The sequence below is a fragment of the Humulus lupulus genome, chromosome 4, assembly GCF_963169125.1.
Source record: "Humulus lupulus chromosome 4, drHumLupu1.1, whole genome shotgun sequence".
Classification (NCBI taxonomy): Eukaryota; Viridiplantae; Streptophyta; class Magnoliopsida; order Rosales; family Cannabaceae; genus Humulus; species Humulus lupulus.
In genome coordinates, this window is record NC_084796.1 from 24,934,538 (window position 1) to 24,951,964 (window position 17,427).

General features: G+C 38.0%; 2 protein-coding genes across 2 annotated transcripts; one reads left to right on the top strand and one right to left on the bottom strand.

The window, feature by feature from the left end:
• Positions 1–282: 282 nt before the first annotated feature.
• On the top strand, positions 283–654 carry LOC133832005 (uncharacterized). Its single transcript, XM_062262401.1, has one exon. The coding sequence runs from the start codon at positions 283–285 to the stop codon at positions 652–654; it is 372 nt and encodes a 123-aa protein (XP_062118385.1).
• A 3,635-nt stretch (positions 655–4,289) lies between these two features.
• LOC133830216 (high-affinity nitrate transporter 3.1) lies at positions 4,290–5,762 on the bottom strand. The gene is made up of 2 exons (XM_062260142.1): positions 5,295–5,762; positions 4,290–5,149 (listed from the first exon to the last, which is right to left on the bottom strand). Exons 1-2 carry the CDS (start codon positions 5,428–5,430, stop codon positions 4,671–4,673), a joined length of 615 nt encoding a protein of 204 aa, XP_062116126.1. The 5' UTR covers positions 5,431–5,762; the 3' UTR covers positions 4,290–4,670.
• Between the last annotated feature and the right edge of the window lie 11,665 nt (positions 5,763–17,427).

Genomic DNA, 17,427 nt, shown 5'->3' on the forward strand with positions numbered 1-17,427 from the left:
AGAGTTAATGAGTATTTTTATCGTAGTTTACACAAAACTATATTGAAAGTAATGAATTCATTATTAAAAAAAAATAAGAATTGGAGAAAAAAAATTGCTAATAAAAGCATCTTTCTAAAGTACATAGCTCAGTTGATCACAGTATATTGGATCGGATTTGCAATAAATCGTGTAATATTCTAACATAAATATTGTCATGTGAAATCAATCAATGACTTTCGATTAGACACATTTTTGTTTTAGTAAAATACTTATTCGTATTATGGGGACGCAAGAAGAAAGATGGAGATTCTTCAAAAGTTTGAAAGTGATTCGAGGCAACAAGTCAATGTGGCGAAATCCTCTGTATTTTTTAGTTCAACAGAGATTAGAAAGAGAATATATGTCTGTCAGGCACTTGGTATGCAGGAAGCAAATGCTCAGATTACATATTTAGGATTGCCCAACACGATTGGAAGAAATAAAGGGGTAATCCTTGGCTTTTTGAAGGAGAGGAGAAGAAAGAGAGTTCAGAGCTGGGATGGGAAGTTGTTATCTTGGGCGGGTAAGGAGATTCTTATTAAAACAGTAGTACAATCCCTTCCAAGCTATGCTACGATTGTTTTCTTGTTACCTCCGGAAGTATGTAGAGATATGGAAAAAAGTTATGAGTAAGTTCTGGTGGCATTCCTCCTCTACGAATGGAAAAGGGATAAACTAGATGAGCTGGGACAGGATGAGCTACCACAAGAATCAAGGAGGAATGAGTTTCCGTAATCTACGTGATTTAAATATTTCTCTCCTTGGTAAACAAGGCTGGCGTTTATTGACAAGAGCCAACTCTTTAGCGGCATTGGTCTTTAAAGCAAGGTATTATCCAAATGGATCCTTCCTCAACGTTGTGTTGGGGAATAACCCAAGCTTCATTTGGAGGAGTCTTTGGGAGGAGCAGAGCATTGTTAGAAATGGGGTGAGGTGGTGCATTGGGACGGGAGTGGGGGTAAAGATCCTAGGGGAACCGTGGCTGCCTTGTGAGGAGAACCCCTTTGTGGTATCGGCTTCTCCAGGTTTAGAGAACAAGAATGTATCATCATTGATGAAACCAGGCAGGTTTGAATGGGATGAGGATCTCCTATCTGATATGTTTGTGGATAGAGATAAACAATTAATTTTGAGTATCCAACTTAGTGACTCAGGGGTAGAGGATCACTTCCAATGGAGTAAGGAGATTTCTGGTTGCTATTCGGTTAGAAGTGCTTATAAAATGGTCCAAGTTATGAAGGGTAGGTGGCACTCAAATGATAACTCAGGCTTCTGGAGGCTGTTGTGGAACTTGAAAATACATCCAAAAGTTAAAAATCTGGTGTGGAGGGCGGCTGTAGGTTGTCTTCCTACTATGTATCAATTGCATCTAAAACATGTCCATGTTCCCCGTGAGTGTCCTATCTGTCGAAGGGTTGATGAAACAATTCTGCATAGTTTGGTAACATGTCATTTTGCATCTCTCTGGAGGAAAGTGACAGCTGGGTTCCGTGTAGATGGAGTGTTGGATTTTACTGAATGGCTAACAGGAATATTTGAGAAGGTTGGGAAGCAAAAAGCTAGTGAAGTTGCCATGCTTTGCTGGGCCTTGTGGAGGTCTAAAAATGAGTTTGTGTAGAGAAGAAAGGAGCCGAAGGTGGAGAAAGTGGTATCATCAGCGATTATGTATCTTAATCAATGGATTAAAGCCCAGAATAACAACTTGATTTGCCCATCATCATCTTTGTTGGAGGGTGATGGAGCTGAAGTTTGGGTCAAGCCTCAGATGAACAAGATTAAGGTTAACGTGGATGCTGCCTTATTTGAAGGGAATGGGATGTTTGGGTTCAATATTGCTAAAGATCATGAGGGTCAATTAATAGAAGCAAGACTTTGCAGCAGGGGAGGTTTGTTGGCTTCGAAGGCAGCACATGCAATTGGGGTGAAGGGAGCTTTAAGCTGGATCGAGGAGAAAAAATGGAGAGGTGTGGTGCTTGAAACTAACTGCCTTGTGGTTGTTCAAGCTATTTGCAACAGTACAACTATGAGTTCTATGTTTGGTTTAGTTATTAATGATTGCAAAAATCTTCATTCTAATCTTCGAGATGTTTCTCTTTTGTTTGTGAATCGTTTGGCTAACAGGACAACTCATAACTTTGCTAGACCTTCTTGTCCTTTCCCACTTCGAATACTCAGTAGGGGGATGTCCCTACTGAACTTCAGTCTACATTGTTAGACGATTTGTTGAGTCAGTGAAGTTTATTATCATTCTAAAAAATATAGATATATACTTATTCGTATTTTGTGTTTTATGGAGACATTTCTTATGTTTATAATAATAATTATTCAATACTTTTATTTATAATTTATACTAATTTGGTACTCTGGTTGAAATCTCATCAATACAAATTATATATATGACTATTTTGCGTCTCCTTTTAATAATTTATTTATCAAAATGATTTAAAAATATTTTTTGAATTAATAAAACAAAAAAATATTTTATAAGTTAATCAATGAAAAAGTAATTGAAAATAAATTTTTAAACAAAATAAATTAATTAAAAAATATATTTGATAAAAACTATTTTAATTGGTTAAATAAATATAAATATTTTTAATTCCAAATATAAGCTTTAAAAAAAACTAAAACAATATTCTTAAATTAATTAAAGTAAACTAAAAAGTTAAGGATCTGATTGGTTCGTGATTAAAAAACAATAATTTTAAAAACTGTTATTCTGAAATGAAAATCTGAATATTGTGACTGAAAACATATTTCTGAACATATGATTGGTTCATAGTTTGTGAATTATTTTTTAGTTTTAAAAAGTTGAATATGTGATTAGTAGAAAATCTGAAAATATAACAATATCAGAATATGTGATTAGTTCAGTTAAATCTGAAAACTAATTTAATAATTGTAAAGAAATATTACATGATATTAAATTTTAATCAAACTAAATTTCTTTATATCATTTACATACAATAATATTTTGTTTATATATATGGTATTCTTTTCAAATTTTTACTTTTAATTATCAATAATATATTTATATCTTTTAATATTTACATTATCTACACATTGAAGTCTAAATATATATTTTTTGTATCTTTTTAATTTATAATCAAATATCTTATTTTATAATTAATACATAATTATAAAATTACTTGAATTTAAGTACAAAAAAATGCTTAAATTTTTAAGATTTATAATAAACACATATGCACCTCCAAATAGCATTTCTAATGAAATAGCTAACTGAAATATATTATTAAATATTTAAGTCAAATTTAATGCATTTTTTTTTTAAAAAAAGTCAAACTTTGAGTTTTTTGGATTTTAGGATTGGATAAAATGAAAACGTGATATTATCGTTTTCAATTTTTAGCCTAATTTTTGGATTCAAATTTGAAAATAATTTTTGAAATCACTGAACCAATCATGTATTTTTGTTGGGCCCACTGATTTTTTGTTTCCAAATTCATAAAATAGGATGCTGATTGTATACCAATCAGGCCCTAATAATTTTTTAAAGTTTTAATTAAACTATTTGGTTTGAATTCATTTTAAATTTTGGCTGTTAAGTTTAGGGTGTTGATTTTAATTTTTGGGTTTAACTTTAGGGGTTAGATTTATTTATTTATTTTTAATTAATTAATTTAAAAAAAATTATTAGTTCAGAAAATATTAATAACAAAAACAAAATAAAATAAAATCCAATAAATCATAAAAATGAGGGGCAATATAGTTATATTTAACATTTAAGTTAACCAATTTTTTACCGAATGTATTAAATTGGTATAAATTTCAATTAAATAATACCAAATGATTATTATTATAAGTATAGGATATAAAATGTATATTTTGATAAAATACCATATACTAAATTATGAGTATTTATATAAGTTGAGGGGAAAAAAACTTAAACATCAGTGAGCCAAATCAATGAACCTAATTGTGGTCTTTTTAAAAGAATCTGAAACTTACCCACTAGTGCCCACAAATACAGATTGGACACCCATGATGTGAATGTGAATCTTCATAGAATTAGAAGATTTTTTTTTCTTAATTATTTTTTTTGGTTAGCCAAATTAAAAAACGAATGCTCTATGTGATCTTGGACCCACCAATATCTCAGTTGGCAATTTCATACCCCGCTCACTCCTAGCAACCTTTTGACTAATATAAATAAATACACATTTATATTTATCATTTTGATGAAATCATCATATGCATGCGTGTTCATATTCACCATCAACAATCAACAATTTTAAAAGGTTACAATGTATGCAACACATTATAATCTATAATGTTTCTTATTTTATTTCTTTAAGACATAAAAGTAAAATTTTCAACTTGCCCATCTCAAAATATGGACTAACCAAGTTCATGGCACACCCCATATAATTGCTCCCTCTTGGAGTTGGACCCACCTTCACAAAAGTCCAACTTAGAACATAGACAATACAATCCCATTTCAAGTCCCAAACACTCGAAAGAAAAACACAATTTTGAGTGATTTTCATCATTAGATCCCTAATAATAATACCACATAATATGATTAAAAACCTAAACCTAGAAACATGCAAAAGAGTAGTTCCACAACCATAGGAGTCCTTTTTTGACGATCTTGCCCTTTCGAAAGGACAAAACTAGTGTATCCTTAGTTACTTTGATGATTTTCCCTTTCTCTTCTCAGCCCAAAAGAACCCAATGAGGGCTAAAATGGAGAAAGCACTGAAACAAATGGAGGCAATGTCGAGTGACGTATGGCGCCCGCTGATTGCAATGATGTCGAACAGGTTGGTCTTTTTGGCTGCGTCAGTCGTTTGGCCGAATGCCACCTCGGCATCCGCGGAGTCGTAAGCGTAGGCGCGTACGAAATACGTTCCTAGAGTCACTTCGCGCTCCACGATCCACTCGTAGCTCTGGTTAGCGGCGCTGTAGGGCTTGGTCACGATATTGAACTGGCAAGTCTTGTCCCTAGAGAGCTCGTCCTCGGTCTTTCTCCACGGGCGCTCCACTTGGCTGATTGGTGAGTAGCATAGCTTGAGCTTGATGGTCTTGTAGGCCGAGTCTGTCCCAGCTGGGAAAGTCTTGTTTAGACCCCAAGTCACCGTGAATTTGTCATCACCAGCTTTCAAAACTGCAAATTTAACCAATTTTTTTTTTCTTTTTTATCAAAATTTAAGATAAAACAACAAACCCCTTTTTCATTTGATAAGAAAATCGACATAATTTTAGGTCAACATTATCATGAGTGACACATATAAGAGATGAGATGTGTATACCTTGTCCTGTTTTTGGTGAAGCTGTGACCACAAGGGTTCGTTTAAGAGAAGAGAAGTGAACAATCCCAAAAGAGGTGTCAGCAAAGCATGAGAGAATAAGAAGTGAAGCCAAGAGAATCCCACCACGTCCTGCCATTTCAGATACCCTTTTGAGCAAATCTTAATCACCAAAAGCAAAAGAGATTAAGAGAGAGGTGTGATCGATTCTAGTTGATATGAAATGTTGGATTTGTGGCCTTCATATATATATGGAAACCCCTAAGCAATAAACAATAAAATACTGAGATTATAAGTAGGATATGTAAGCATATAGGAGAATATGTCAAAAGGCCCAAAAGTATAATTATATTGTTATATAAATATATACAAGCTAAATAGTAAAAACTACAAGAGCCAACGACCTAAAACCAAGAAGAAAGAAAGAGAGATTGATAAGTTTAATATATAATTAAGTATGATTAACATCCCAATGACTCTATAGTAATCTGAAAGGGTGGGGTTAGGAGGACTTTTAATATATAAAAAGGAAAGTTTTGGGCTATATATGTTAGGGGTTTCGTTTAATTTTGACTTTGTTTTTTCAAATTTTTAAAAGAGGCGTTGAAGTTTATGATATGATTGATATAAATGAAGATAATATTAATCACTTTTCATTTTTATTTTCTTACGAAATTTCTTTTCATTTTTTTAGCATTTGTTTTGTCTTCTAATGGCTCGGAAAGGGCAGGCGTACGGACAGTCGCACACACAAGGAAGTGGGAGACGAAGCTATCCGATTTTGGAAAGGAAAAGTCATATATTGGTTGGTTTCATGTGTATGAATGAAAATACACTGCAAAATCCCTATGTTTTAATTTAATATATATATATATATACAAATGGAATGTACAAATTGTCCTCATAATTGGCTACATGATTGAATTATTTTTATATAGCACCTGAGAAGAAGTGTCAAGTAGGCAGACCCTTTGTGTGACAACCATTCATGAGCTGCTACGCTAATCCATATATTTGTTTAAATATATATATGATAATAAATATACAACTTCTTATTAAACTTTAAAGATAAGATTAATGAGTGAGACGCAATGTAAGGTTAAGAATCCTATGGTTGACTTTGAGATGATCCAGTGGATCTATTATTTTATGGTGATAGCTTCTTCATCGTTAATTTTGAATATTCCAAATTATTGTAAATTAATAAATAAAGTTAAGCTCAGTTGTGCTCACATGTGAATGTGATGAGAAATTCGAAAGTTTTAATAATATACATACGAGTTTATTTATTATATCATAATGATATTTCTCTGCACGAATTTTCATATAGTAAGGTATCTTTAGCATATCATACTTTGTTAACTTTGGTGGTATTTGTGTATATTGATGCATTAGCTTGAGTATGTTATGTTAGTTAGTTGTGTGAGATCGTCTCTAATAAACACATAAATTTTATGTCAAATTTAGCACACAAAAAAAAATAAGTTAATGTTATATTTGGCCTAATACTTGTAACTAAGCTCCAATACACAAGATACAAATTAATACAAAAAAGTCAATAATTCATTTAATATTTATTGTTATCATACAAGAATTAATTAATTAATATTTTTATTATCCAAATTATGTATTCAAAGAAATTTTTCATTAAAAAAATAAATAAAAAATGATACATGGTAGGTCATTAATTGTCAACTACTAAATTGTAATAATTAGTGACAATATGGTAAATAAAATAACATTTATTGATGTGTCAAATTTGACTCATGCTATATTTTGTGCCAAATTTGACACAACTTTTAACATGTGCCAAATTTGACATATTTTTTGAAACACCATTGGAGTGATACTTTTTGTAAGATGTGCTAAATATAGTATTGCACCAGCTTTTTGACACTCCATTGGGGATGCGCTATCATTATATTTGTTAATGTATTTGTTATAATTAGTTAAGAATCAATCAAGTAAAAACCCACTATTTCTCCCTCTAGCTTTTCTCTCATTTTTCTCTCTAAAAATAACACTAAAACTTTTGTGAAAAAAAACAACATGGAAATTTATTTATTTTTCTTGGTAATAACAATGGTACACAAGGGGGCTCTGCTGTTAAGACAATTGTAGAAATCTAAAATAATTTGCCTAATGAAAACATATAAATTAATGAAAATAATAAGAATAGGAATTTACAATACAAAATAATATAATAATACAATGATTTAGATACTCAAAGTATAATATTTCTTTTATGAACGACCATGTGCGACCTCATGGGTCACAATGTTTTTTAATATTTAGTTTAAATTGAACTAAGTAACTCATAAGATTACACAGGGTCACATACTATTTCTTTTAGATTTAGTTCAAATTGATCTAAACGATGATGAAATTATTGAGCATCAAACAATAATCAAGAATTGATCAAACATATTCATGCTCAATATTGCACAATGAAATCATCTTATTTAAGGCATCAAACATAATAAGAAAAGAAGTTTTACATACATTTGTAATCAAGTCTATGAATCATTATTCTCCATGATTATGCTCATCATTTTTCATCCACCTACATATCAAAGATCAAAGGTGTGCTTGGGGTGTAGATGAACACTACTCTCTTTCTCTCATTTTCCTCTAAACACCCATTGTCCACACTCACATAATAAAGGTGTAACATTTTTTATAAAACATAATGGACTTATTGAGCCTAGATACCCAATGAGAGGATTAGTTGTTCTGGCCCAATAGGCTGGCCTAAAGACATTAAGAGTGTGTCCATGGGCCCCGAGCGTGTCAGTAAATTATGTCCATCCCATTATGGCCCGATGGTAATAGCATGCAATACCGATTATATAGTTATCATTACATGCTAATCACGACACTACGTGAGCAACGTATAATTATGTCAGTTCATATAAAATATTATAACATTGACCCTATCGATTGCATAGAGTGGCTTATGTATTTTTTTTACATGTTTGATACAATGTTTTACTCAACTTTCTATTATGTCTATTTTTGAGCATATAAAATTTGATATCTAAGTTTTGGCTCCAACATTTCATCTTTTTTAAGTTGAATATCAATAATTTTAAAATCTAAATGCTTGTAATTCAATAAATATATAATTCAAAATTGTATATAAATATATATATAGATACTTGTTCATGTTCATTTGATGAGGGCAATGTAGTTAGGGCATCAATTGGTGATTCCATATTTTTTTTAGACAATGTAGTTGATCTTAAGGAGGAAGAATATATTTTAGGGTGTAATTGAGAAAAGTCAAATGCATCAAAAGAATGAGGAGGAAGAAAACAAAGAAAAGTGAATCTTTAGAGTGGGATTGAAGAAATGAAGAAGAATATATAAAAATAGGGTTTTTGGGTGTTGTTGTCGTCAGGATTGTCGCAATGGTAGGTTGCTGTTGGAGTTGTGTCTATTGATAGTGAAGGAGGAAAGAAGAAAACAAACGTGCAAGGATGAGAAATGGGTATTGTTTTAGGGTCTTAGGGCTTTTGAAATATTTTTTAGTATCATTTTAGGCTCTTAAGGCATTTTATTTTATTTTATTTATTAGTTAATTTTTTATTTAAAAGTTAATTGAATGCCATATCATCAGTTTTTCAAATTTTAATATATGAAAAATAAAAAATAAAAGAAAAGTTAGTTTGCAAATTTGAGTTTGTGGGATTGTCATTTTGACAAATAACTCATTTGAAGACAAGCGAGGCAGCTACCCTTCTTATTTTTTTTTATATATAATTTAATTATTTTTGTATATTTTTTTTTTTACATTTATGCCTTTATCTATATGAATTCATTTTATAATATTATATATAAACATTTATTTAGATAAAATAATAAAAATATAAAATACATTATTTCTCTTTTTAAAATAAAATCTATTAAGACAGTAGAAAATGATAAAAAAACTTTGGACCATAAATTGTGAATACCATTTTTTTTATAAATCATATTATATATTTTATTAATGATATCTACATATCTATATCACAATATTTATTATTCATAAATTGCATAAACTTATTTAATTAACTAAAAATAATAATGCATTCATATTAGTAAAAAAAAATGACATCTCAACAAAATAAAATTAAATATAAACTAAGAAAAAAACATACATTGCAGGTTGCTACCATCTAATAGTATGTGATCATACCTGTTATACCCAGATTTCGAGCCATAGAAAATATGACATCGAAAGCTGAGTTCACAACAAATGGTCTCGCAAGGATTGGGGTATGCTCCAGAATTGTATATCGAGTCTGCAAAGTACGATATATGATCTCGAAAGTGGTGACCTCGAAATGATCTCGATCTCGAAAGGTAGTTCTGAGAGCACCCTCATCTTCAGGAACAACTTCGGAGCAGGGGTCTCGAGCTCGATGTACTATCTCGAAAGCAATGTTAGCTCGGGAGATGTCAGTGGCTCGCACAATGACGTGAAACCTGAGATGCTAAAGCCTTGGAGATACGCTATGACCACCTTGAATATCTACAAGTATTATAAACATGAGATGTAATCCTCATTTATTAATGTAAATCCTCAAGAATCATGGGATATTATTTAGTCAGTTATGCGTTTCCTGGTCTTCAGGGACGTTTCCTTTTTTATCTGATTATAGGCATTTAAAGCCATTTATTTTATTCACAAAAGAGTAACTACCCAAAATATGTGGGATAGTATTCTGCATCCTTCTCTATAAATAGAGAAGCCATGCACCATTGTAATGGACCGAAATTATGATCCTTGAGAGAAAACTCTGGAGAATTCATGCTAAAGAATTTTTCAGAGATAATCCTAAGATTAATAACAGAGACTCGTGGACTAGGCATATTTAACTACTGAACCACGTAAAAAACCGTGTGTTTGATTTGTTTGTTTCGTTTGGCCATCGTCATTCATTGTTTTTGTGCTCTTCTTTTATCTGTTGACGAAAAACGGCGTCAACAGTTTGGTGCTTTCATTGAGAGCCTTAAGCATTCATCCCTGAGAGATTCATGGCCGCAAAAAATCAGAACACCCCTGATGAAAGCTACCCAAGGCGTCCTGGAAAACAACCAATGGAGAACCCGGATGCTGATGAAAGAAGTGGGTCCTCTGATTCCCGGGGACCACCTCCACAACCAAGGGATGAGGACATGTACTACAATCCTGAGCGTTATGTTCCTATTGTAGAACTAGAAAATCGGCAATTGAAACAGCTACTGGCAGAAGCCAACAAACGGAATGAGGAGTTGACTAGGATGGCCGCAGAGGCGCAGGTGGCTCAGCCCCCGCCTCAGCGCGAAAACCAAGTCCCTCCTCCAAGGGACGTGCATGTTCCTCCCCGGAGGCCCCGTGGACGTCCACGGAAAGATGCTGCCACAAGGAGGCCGACTCAACCTCCGGCACCAGCAGAGCCATCTGCTCCTCCTAGGCCCCAGAGGAGTACCCGAGCTCGGGTCCCGCCTAATCCACCTGTGGAAGTGCCTGCAGGTACTAAGAATAACCGAGCTCCTACCGAGGCTCGGACTCAGGTTCCTGGTAGCGCACCGAACGCGATTGACCCATCTCGGGCAAATTCTGGACCCTCTAGGCCGAGGCAAGGACGGCAGCCACCGTCGCCTATACGGTTCCCTCCGTCTCCCATAAGATATCATTCACCTCCCCGCAGAAACGCTCAACCTGTTCGAGATCAGGATCAAGGGCGTACGGGGGATAGACAAGGGCACAGGGAGACTTTCCAGGAGCGGAGAGGCGCACAATCTGAGAGAAGTCAGACGTCCCGGTCTCGCACTGCGGAGACGAGGCGACATGGGAAGAACCCATCGCGAAATGACCGATCAATGAGTTTCACCAGTGACGAGTCCGGAGAGACCAGGTCCGTCAGTAAACACGACCGAGGTCGTAAAAATACTGGAAGCCGCAAGAATCGTCCTGACCTGCGAAATCATCTGAATCAGAGCAGGGGGAAGGGAGATCAGGCAAATCCGGACCTAAGGAATCACCTGAATGGGCGTAGAGATCCCTCACGGAGACGCGAGCCTGGAATCATGATCAATGATTGTCAATTCCAGACACCACCTAAGGACCCAGTCCAAGAAAGGATCGATCAGCTCGAAAAAGCCTTTAGGCTTTTAAAGAATGAACGAGGGAATGGTCGATACGAGGACTCTGATGAGGAGCTCGAGCCGTTTGCTCCCAATATTTCTAGCACTCAGTTTCCTCAAGGGTTCCGGATTCCTCACGTCCCAGCGTTTGAAGGAAAAACCGACCCATGTAGCCACCTGAGTACATTCAACACTATTATGAGAACTAGTAACGTGGGTTACGAGCTCAGGTGCATGTTGTTTCCAACATCATTGGCCGGACCTGCCAAGAGTTGGTTCGAGAAGTACAAGAGACACTTGATAACTTCATGGGATATGTTGTCTAGAGACTTCAAGAAGCAGTTCTGAGCTATGATGGGAGTCAGACCAGAGGCATCCACTTTGACTAACGTCCGACAACAGCCAGGCGAAACACTGAAAAGCTACCTGACAAGATTTAATCTAGAGGTTGCCCGAGCTCGAGATGTGGATGACAGTGGGCACCTGATGGCTATCCGAGCTGGTGTGTTACCCGGAAGTGCCCTTTGGGATGACATGCAAGGGAAACCGGTGAGGTCAATAACCGAGTTTAACAGACGGGCGCAGAGATTTGTCAATCTAGAGGAGGCGAGGTCAACGTTGAAGGCGACCTCGCAGACCGAAAGTACAACGATAAACATTAACTCCGCCTCGACCTCGGCTGACCCGGCAGCTCCACAGCCTACCTCAGAGAATCCCTCCAAGAGGAAAAAGAGCGAGGGAAATAACCCAGAGGCTGAAGGAGGGAAGAAAAAGAAAGGAGAAAGGTATTTCTCCGTATACAAAGTGCACACCGAGCTCAACGAGTCTCGGGAAAACATATACCTGGCTAATGAAAACCAGGTCCCCTTCAGGCGTCCGGACCCAATGAGAAATAAAAAATCCAAGAGGGATTCCAGCAAGTATTGCCGGTTCCACAGAGACACCGGACACACAACTGACGAATGTCGACAGCTGAAAGACGAGATCGAAGGATTGATCTCGAGAGGTTATTTCCGGCAGTATGTCAAAAACCAGAGTACTGGACAGACTACTGCGAGCCAGAGAGTAGCCGCGCCTTCGACGGCACAAAATAATAACTCCCGATCTCGGGAAGAAGACAGGCCCCCGCCGATTGATGGAGAGGACGTAATAACCATCTCGGGAGGGCCTCATCTCGCGGGAGGGGGCAGAAATGCTCAAAAGTGATACGTGAACGAGCTGAAGACAGGGGACGGGTCTCCTTATGAACCCGAACCTAGGGCACCAAAAAGCAAAAGAGTTGAAACACAACCTATAACCTTCACCGAGGAGGACGCCTCCCATGTCCAGTTCCCTCATCACGATCCACTGGTCATTACCCTGCAGCTTGCCAACAAAAGAGTGCCCCGAGTTCTCATAGATAATGGGAGCTCAGTTAACATTCTCTATAAGGCAACACTAGAGAAAATGGGACTCTCCCTTCGTGAACTGAAGGCTTGTGCAACCACTTTGTACGGCTTTTCTGGAGAAGGAACTGCCTGTATGGGGTCCATCGAACTCCCTGTGACCTTGGGAGACTATCCAGTCTCGGTGACCAAGATAATGGAGTTCGTGGTAGTAGAGTTACCATCTGCCTACAATGTACTGCTCGGGAGACCCGCCCTGGTTGGGCTGGGGGCAGTGTCATCCGTAAGGCATATGGCCCTTAAGTTCCCAACCCCAAGCGTGGTCGGAACTTTAAAAGGAGATCAATTGGCAGGGAGGGAGTGCTACAGCATCTCTTTGAGGGGAAAGAGACAAACGAGCGCTCAAGCACTCGTTATCATACAAAATAAAGATGGGACGGTTTTAGAAATTGATGAGGAGATCGACCCGAGGATTGAGGAAAAAGTTGACCTCCAACCATTGGAAGAGCTCGAAGAAGTTCAGCTCGACGAAGCTGAACCCTCGAAGAAGGTAAAGGTCGGAAAACACCTCCTAGACGAAGCAAAATAGCAATTAATTTGCTTTCTGAAGAAAAACTAGGATGTCTTCGCATGGTCACACTCAGACATGGTGGGGATAAGCCCAAATGTTGCGAGCCACGCATTGAATATAGACAAAAGCTTTCCCCCGAAGCAACAAAAGCGAAGACAGCTGGACGAGGATAGAAAAAAAGCACTAAAGGAGGAAGTCGACAGGCTGAAAGCAAACAATTTCATTGGGGACGCTTTTTACCCTGACTGGGTAGCCAATCCAGTGTTGGTCCCGAAGCCTAATGGGACGTGGAGAACCTGCATTGACTACTCGGACCTCAACAAGGCCTGCCCGAAAGACTGTTTTCCGCTGCCAAGAATTGACCAGCTCGTGGATGCCACGGCGGGGCATGGCCTGATGTCGTTCATGGATGCCTATTCTGGATATAACCAGATTCCCATGCATGCCCCCGACCAAGAGCATACGAGTTTCATCACAGATAAAGGGCTCTACTGCTACAATGTCATGCCATTCGGACTCAAGAATGCTGGAGCCACGTACCAGCGGCTTGTAAACATGATGTTTTCAGAGCAAATAGGGAACAACATGGAAGTTTACGTTGATGACATGATTGTAAAGTCTCAACTTAACAAGAACCATGTTGACGATCTCGAAGAATGCTTTGGCATACTCAGGAAATACAACATGAAGCTAAATCCTATGAAGTGCACTTTTGGGGTATCTTCGGGAAAATTTCTAGGCTTTATTGTCAACTCTCGAGGGATCGAGGCTAATCCCGACAAAATAAGGGCCCTGATTGATATGCCTTCACCTCGGAAGCATAAAGATGTCCAAAGCTTGACTGGGAGAATGGCCGTCCTGGGCAGATTCATCTCGAAGTCAACGGATCGTGGCCTTCCATTCTTCAACTTATTGAAAGGAAGTAAAAAGTTTGAATGGACAGAGGAGTGCGAGCTGGCCTTTCAGGAGCTCAAAAAGCACTTAGCCGAACCGCCCATCCTCTCGAAGCCTGAGACGGGAGAAGTATTGTTCCTATACCTCTCAACCACCAAACACGCGATAAGCGCGGTGCTCGTTCGGGAGGAAGAGAGGGTGCAGAAACCCGTCTATTACATCAGTAAAAGATTACTGGGGGCAGAGTCAAGATATCCATTGATGGAGAAGCTTGCCCTCAGCCTAATCCACTCGTCTCGCAAGCTCCGCCCCTACTTTCAGGCACATCCCATCCATGTACTGACATATCAACCACTTAGGCAGGTCCTGTCTAAACCAAAGGCGTCAGGTTGGCTCCTTAAATGGGCTGTTGAGCTCAGACAGTTCGAGATCACTTACCATCCAAGAACGACCATTAAGGCACAAGCCTTGGCAGACTTCATAGTGGAGTGCACTGGTATAGCCGACGACGAGGTAATAACCACGGCCCACGAGCTGTGGAAACTTTACGTCGACGGCTCGTCAAATGAAAATGGAGCGGGGGCAGGAGTTATCCTGATCACTCCTGCAGGGAGCAAATTTCACTCTGCTTTAAGATTTTTCTTTAAAGCATCTAATAATGAAGCTGAATACGAGGCTCTACTTGCGAGACTACAAATAGCAAAAGAGCTCAAGGCCAAAGCTATACATTGCTACAGCGACTCCTAGCTCGTGGTTAATCAAATCTTGGGGGAGTACCAGGCTCGTGGCACAAGAATGGCAGCTTATCTGGAGAAGGCAAAATCCGCATTGGAGTATTTTGAGTTTTATGCAATCGAACAGGTTCCCCGAGAACAAAACTCAAATGCAGATGCCTTAGCTCGGCTCGCCACTTCCGCCGAAAATGAAGAGCTGAATGTTATACCCGTAGAACACCTATCAGCACCCAGCATTACTGAGCCAGATGAGGAAGATGTGTGTATGATTGAAACAGAACCAACCTGGATGAGTCCGATAGCTGATTATCTCGAAAATGGAATTCTTCCAAGAGATCGAAATCAAGCTCGAAGGTTGATGTATCAACTTCCTCGTTGCACCATTCTGGATGGAAAGTTATACAGAAGAGGGTACTCCATGCCGCTGCTTAGATGTGTAACTCCTCCCAAGGCTAAGAAGATCATTGAAGAAATTCATGAAGGGTTCTGCGGAGACCATACCGGGGGCATAGCCTTTCCAAGAAGATTATACGCCAAGGATATTTCTGGCCAACCATTAAAACGGACTCTTTCGAGTACGTGAAAAAGTGCGACAAATGCCAGAGATTCGCCACGATACCCCGAGCTCCACCTTCCGAACTGACCATGTTGACATCCCCATGGCCTTTCGCGGTATGGGGCATCGACCTCATAGGCTCACTCCCAACTGGCAAAGGCGGAGTTAAATATGCTGTGGTCGCCGTTGATTACTTCACGAAATGGACGGAGGCCGAACCATTGGCAACTATAACTTCGAAAAAATCCTTGATTTCGTGGTAAAGAACATCGTATGCCGATACGAAGTACCGAGAAAGATCGTATCCGATAACGGAACCCAATTCGATTGCGACTTATTCACCAACTTTTGTGACAAAAACGGTATAATAAAGAGTTTTTCATCAGTGGCTCACCCTCAAGCGAATGGTCAGGTCGAAGCCGTTAACAAAACCCTCAAGAGTTCTCTAAAGAAAAAGTTAGAGGAGGCAAAGGGACGATGGCCCGAGGAATTGCCTCAAGTCCTTTGGGGATATAGGACCACAGCTCGGACCTCAACTGGGCATACCCCGTTCTCTCTAGCGTACGGCTGCGAGGCAATGTTGCCCATTGAGGTCGAAATCCCGACGATCCGAACTCAAAATTACGATCAGAGTTCCAATCATACTCAGCTCGAATAAACCCTAGACTTGATCGAAGAAAAAAGGGAAGAGGCTCAGCTGAGAAATGCTGCTTACCAGCAACGAACCACAAGATATTTCAACAAGAGGGTTCGAGATCGAAAGTTCGGAGTGGGAGACCTGATCTTGAGACGCGTATTCTTAGCAACCCGAGATCCAGCAGCTGGAGTGCTCGGGCAGAACTGGGAAGGACCATACCAGATAGAGTCAGTCATCCGACCTGGCGTATACAAACTTGCGAGATTAGATGGGAGCCTGATACCACGAGCATGGAATGGCGAACACCTTAGACCTTACTATCAATAGTGTAGGAAAAGTGTTGCCTGTAACCATGACTTTCTATCTGTACTAGTTTGTTTGTTTGTTTTTGAATTTCATCAAATAAAAGGTCTATTTTGTTCCATATGTAATTTCTTTTTATTTTTGCAATCTCTCTTAATTTAATAACCTATGGTCACACTCATAGGATATTAAGGGGGCATCATTGGTATACATACCACCAGCTTAAAAAATAAAAACATAAAGTATTTGGATATAACCAAGTACGCGGTCTTAGATAGTTCGGACTTAACCGAATTATCAAAAACATAAAGTATTTGGATGTAACCAAGTACGCGATCTTAGATAGTTCGGACTTAACCGAATTATCAAAAACATAAAGTATTTGGATATGACCAAATACGCGAGCTTAGATAGTTCGGACATAACCGACCATCAAGAACCTAAAATATTTGGAGTTAACCAGATGTGCAAACACAACAGGTTTGGAACAAACCAGCCAAATTATCGATCGATGATAAATGGGAGCCTAAACCCATCGCGAAATATGTCGAGATCGAGGCTGGAACATCTTAAAGAAAAATAGTTTCGAACTCATAACCTCGGAGCCAAGATACTAAGGATGAGGAAAAGTGACTAAAAAGATAACCAAATCATTCATATTACACACCATATAAGTACTCTTGAGTTCATGGTTAAAGTAATATCCGACCTTGATAAGTAACGAGGTCGGAAGCGGATAATTCGAATAAACTATGCATGAATGCATCGAATTTCGAGCCTAAATCCAAACTATGTTTGTATGAATAAATAAACATAACCGGTTCATCAATATAAAAATGTGCAAAATATTTCGAGTCAAGAAATGTAAAGCATATAAAAGAATAGTAAAGGAAATTGTATCAGCCCCGTGGGCATAAATTAAAATAATTACAGAAATGAGGG

Excerpts from the sequence above, each read along its gene's own strand:
- LOC133832005 (XM_062262401.1), top strand. The coding sequence starts at position 283 with ATGGAGATTCTTCAAAAGTTTGAAAGTGATTCGAGGCAACAAGTCAAT.
- LOC133830216 (XM_062260142.1), bottom strand. The coding sequence starts at position 5,430 with ATGGCAGGACGTGGTGGGATTCTCTTGGCTTCACTTCTTATTCTCTCA. Across the intron at positions 5,150-5,294 it reads TTCACCAAAAACAGGACAAG|TTTTGAAAGCTGGTGATGAC; the intron begins GTATACACATCT and ends TTAAATTTGCAG.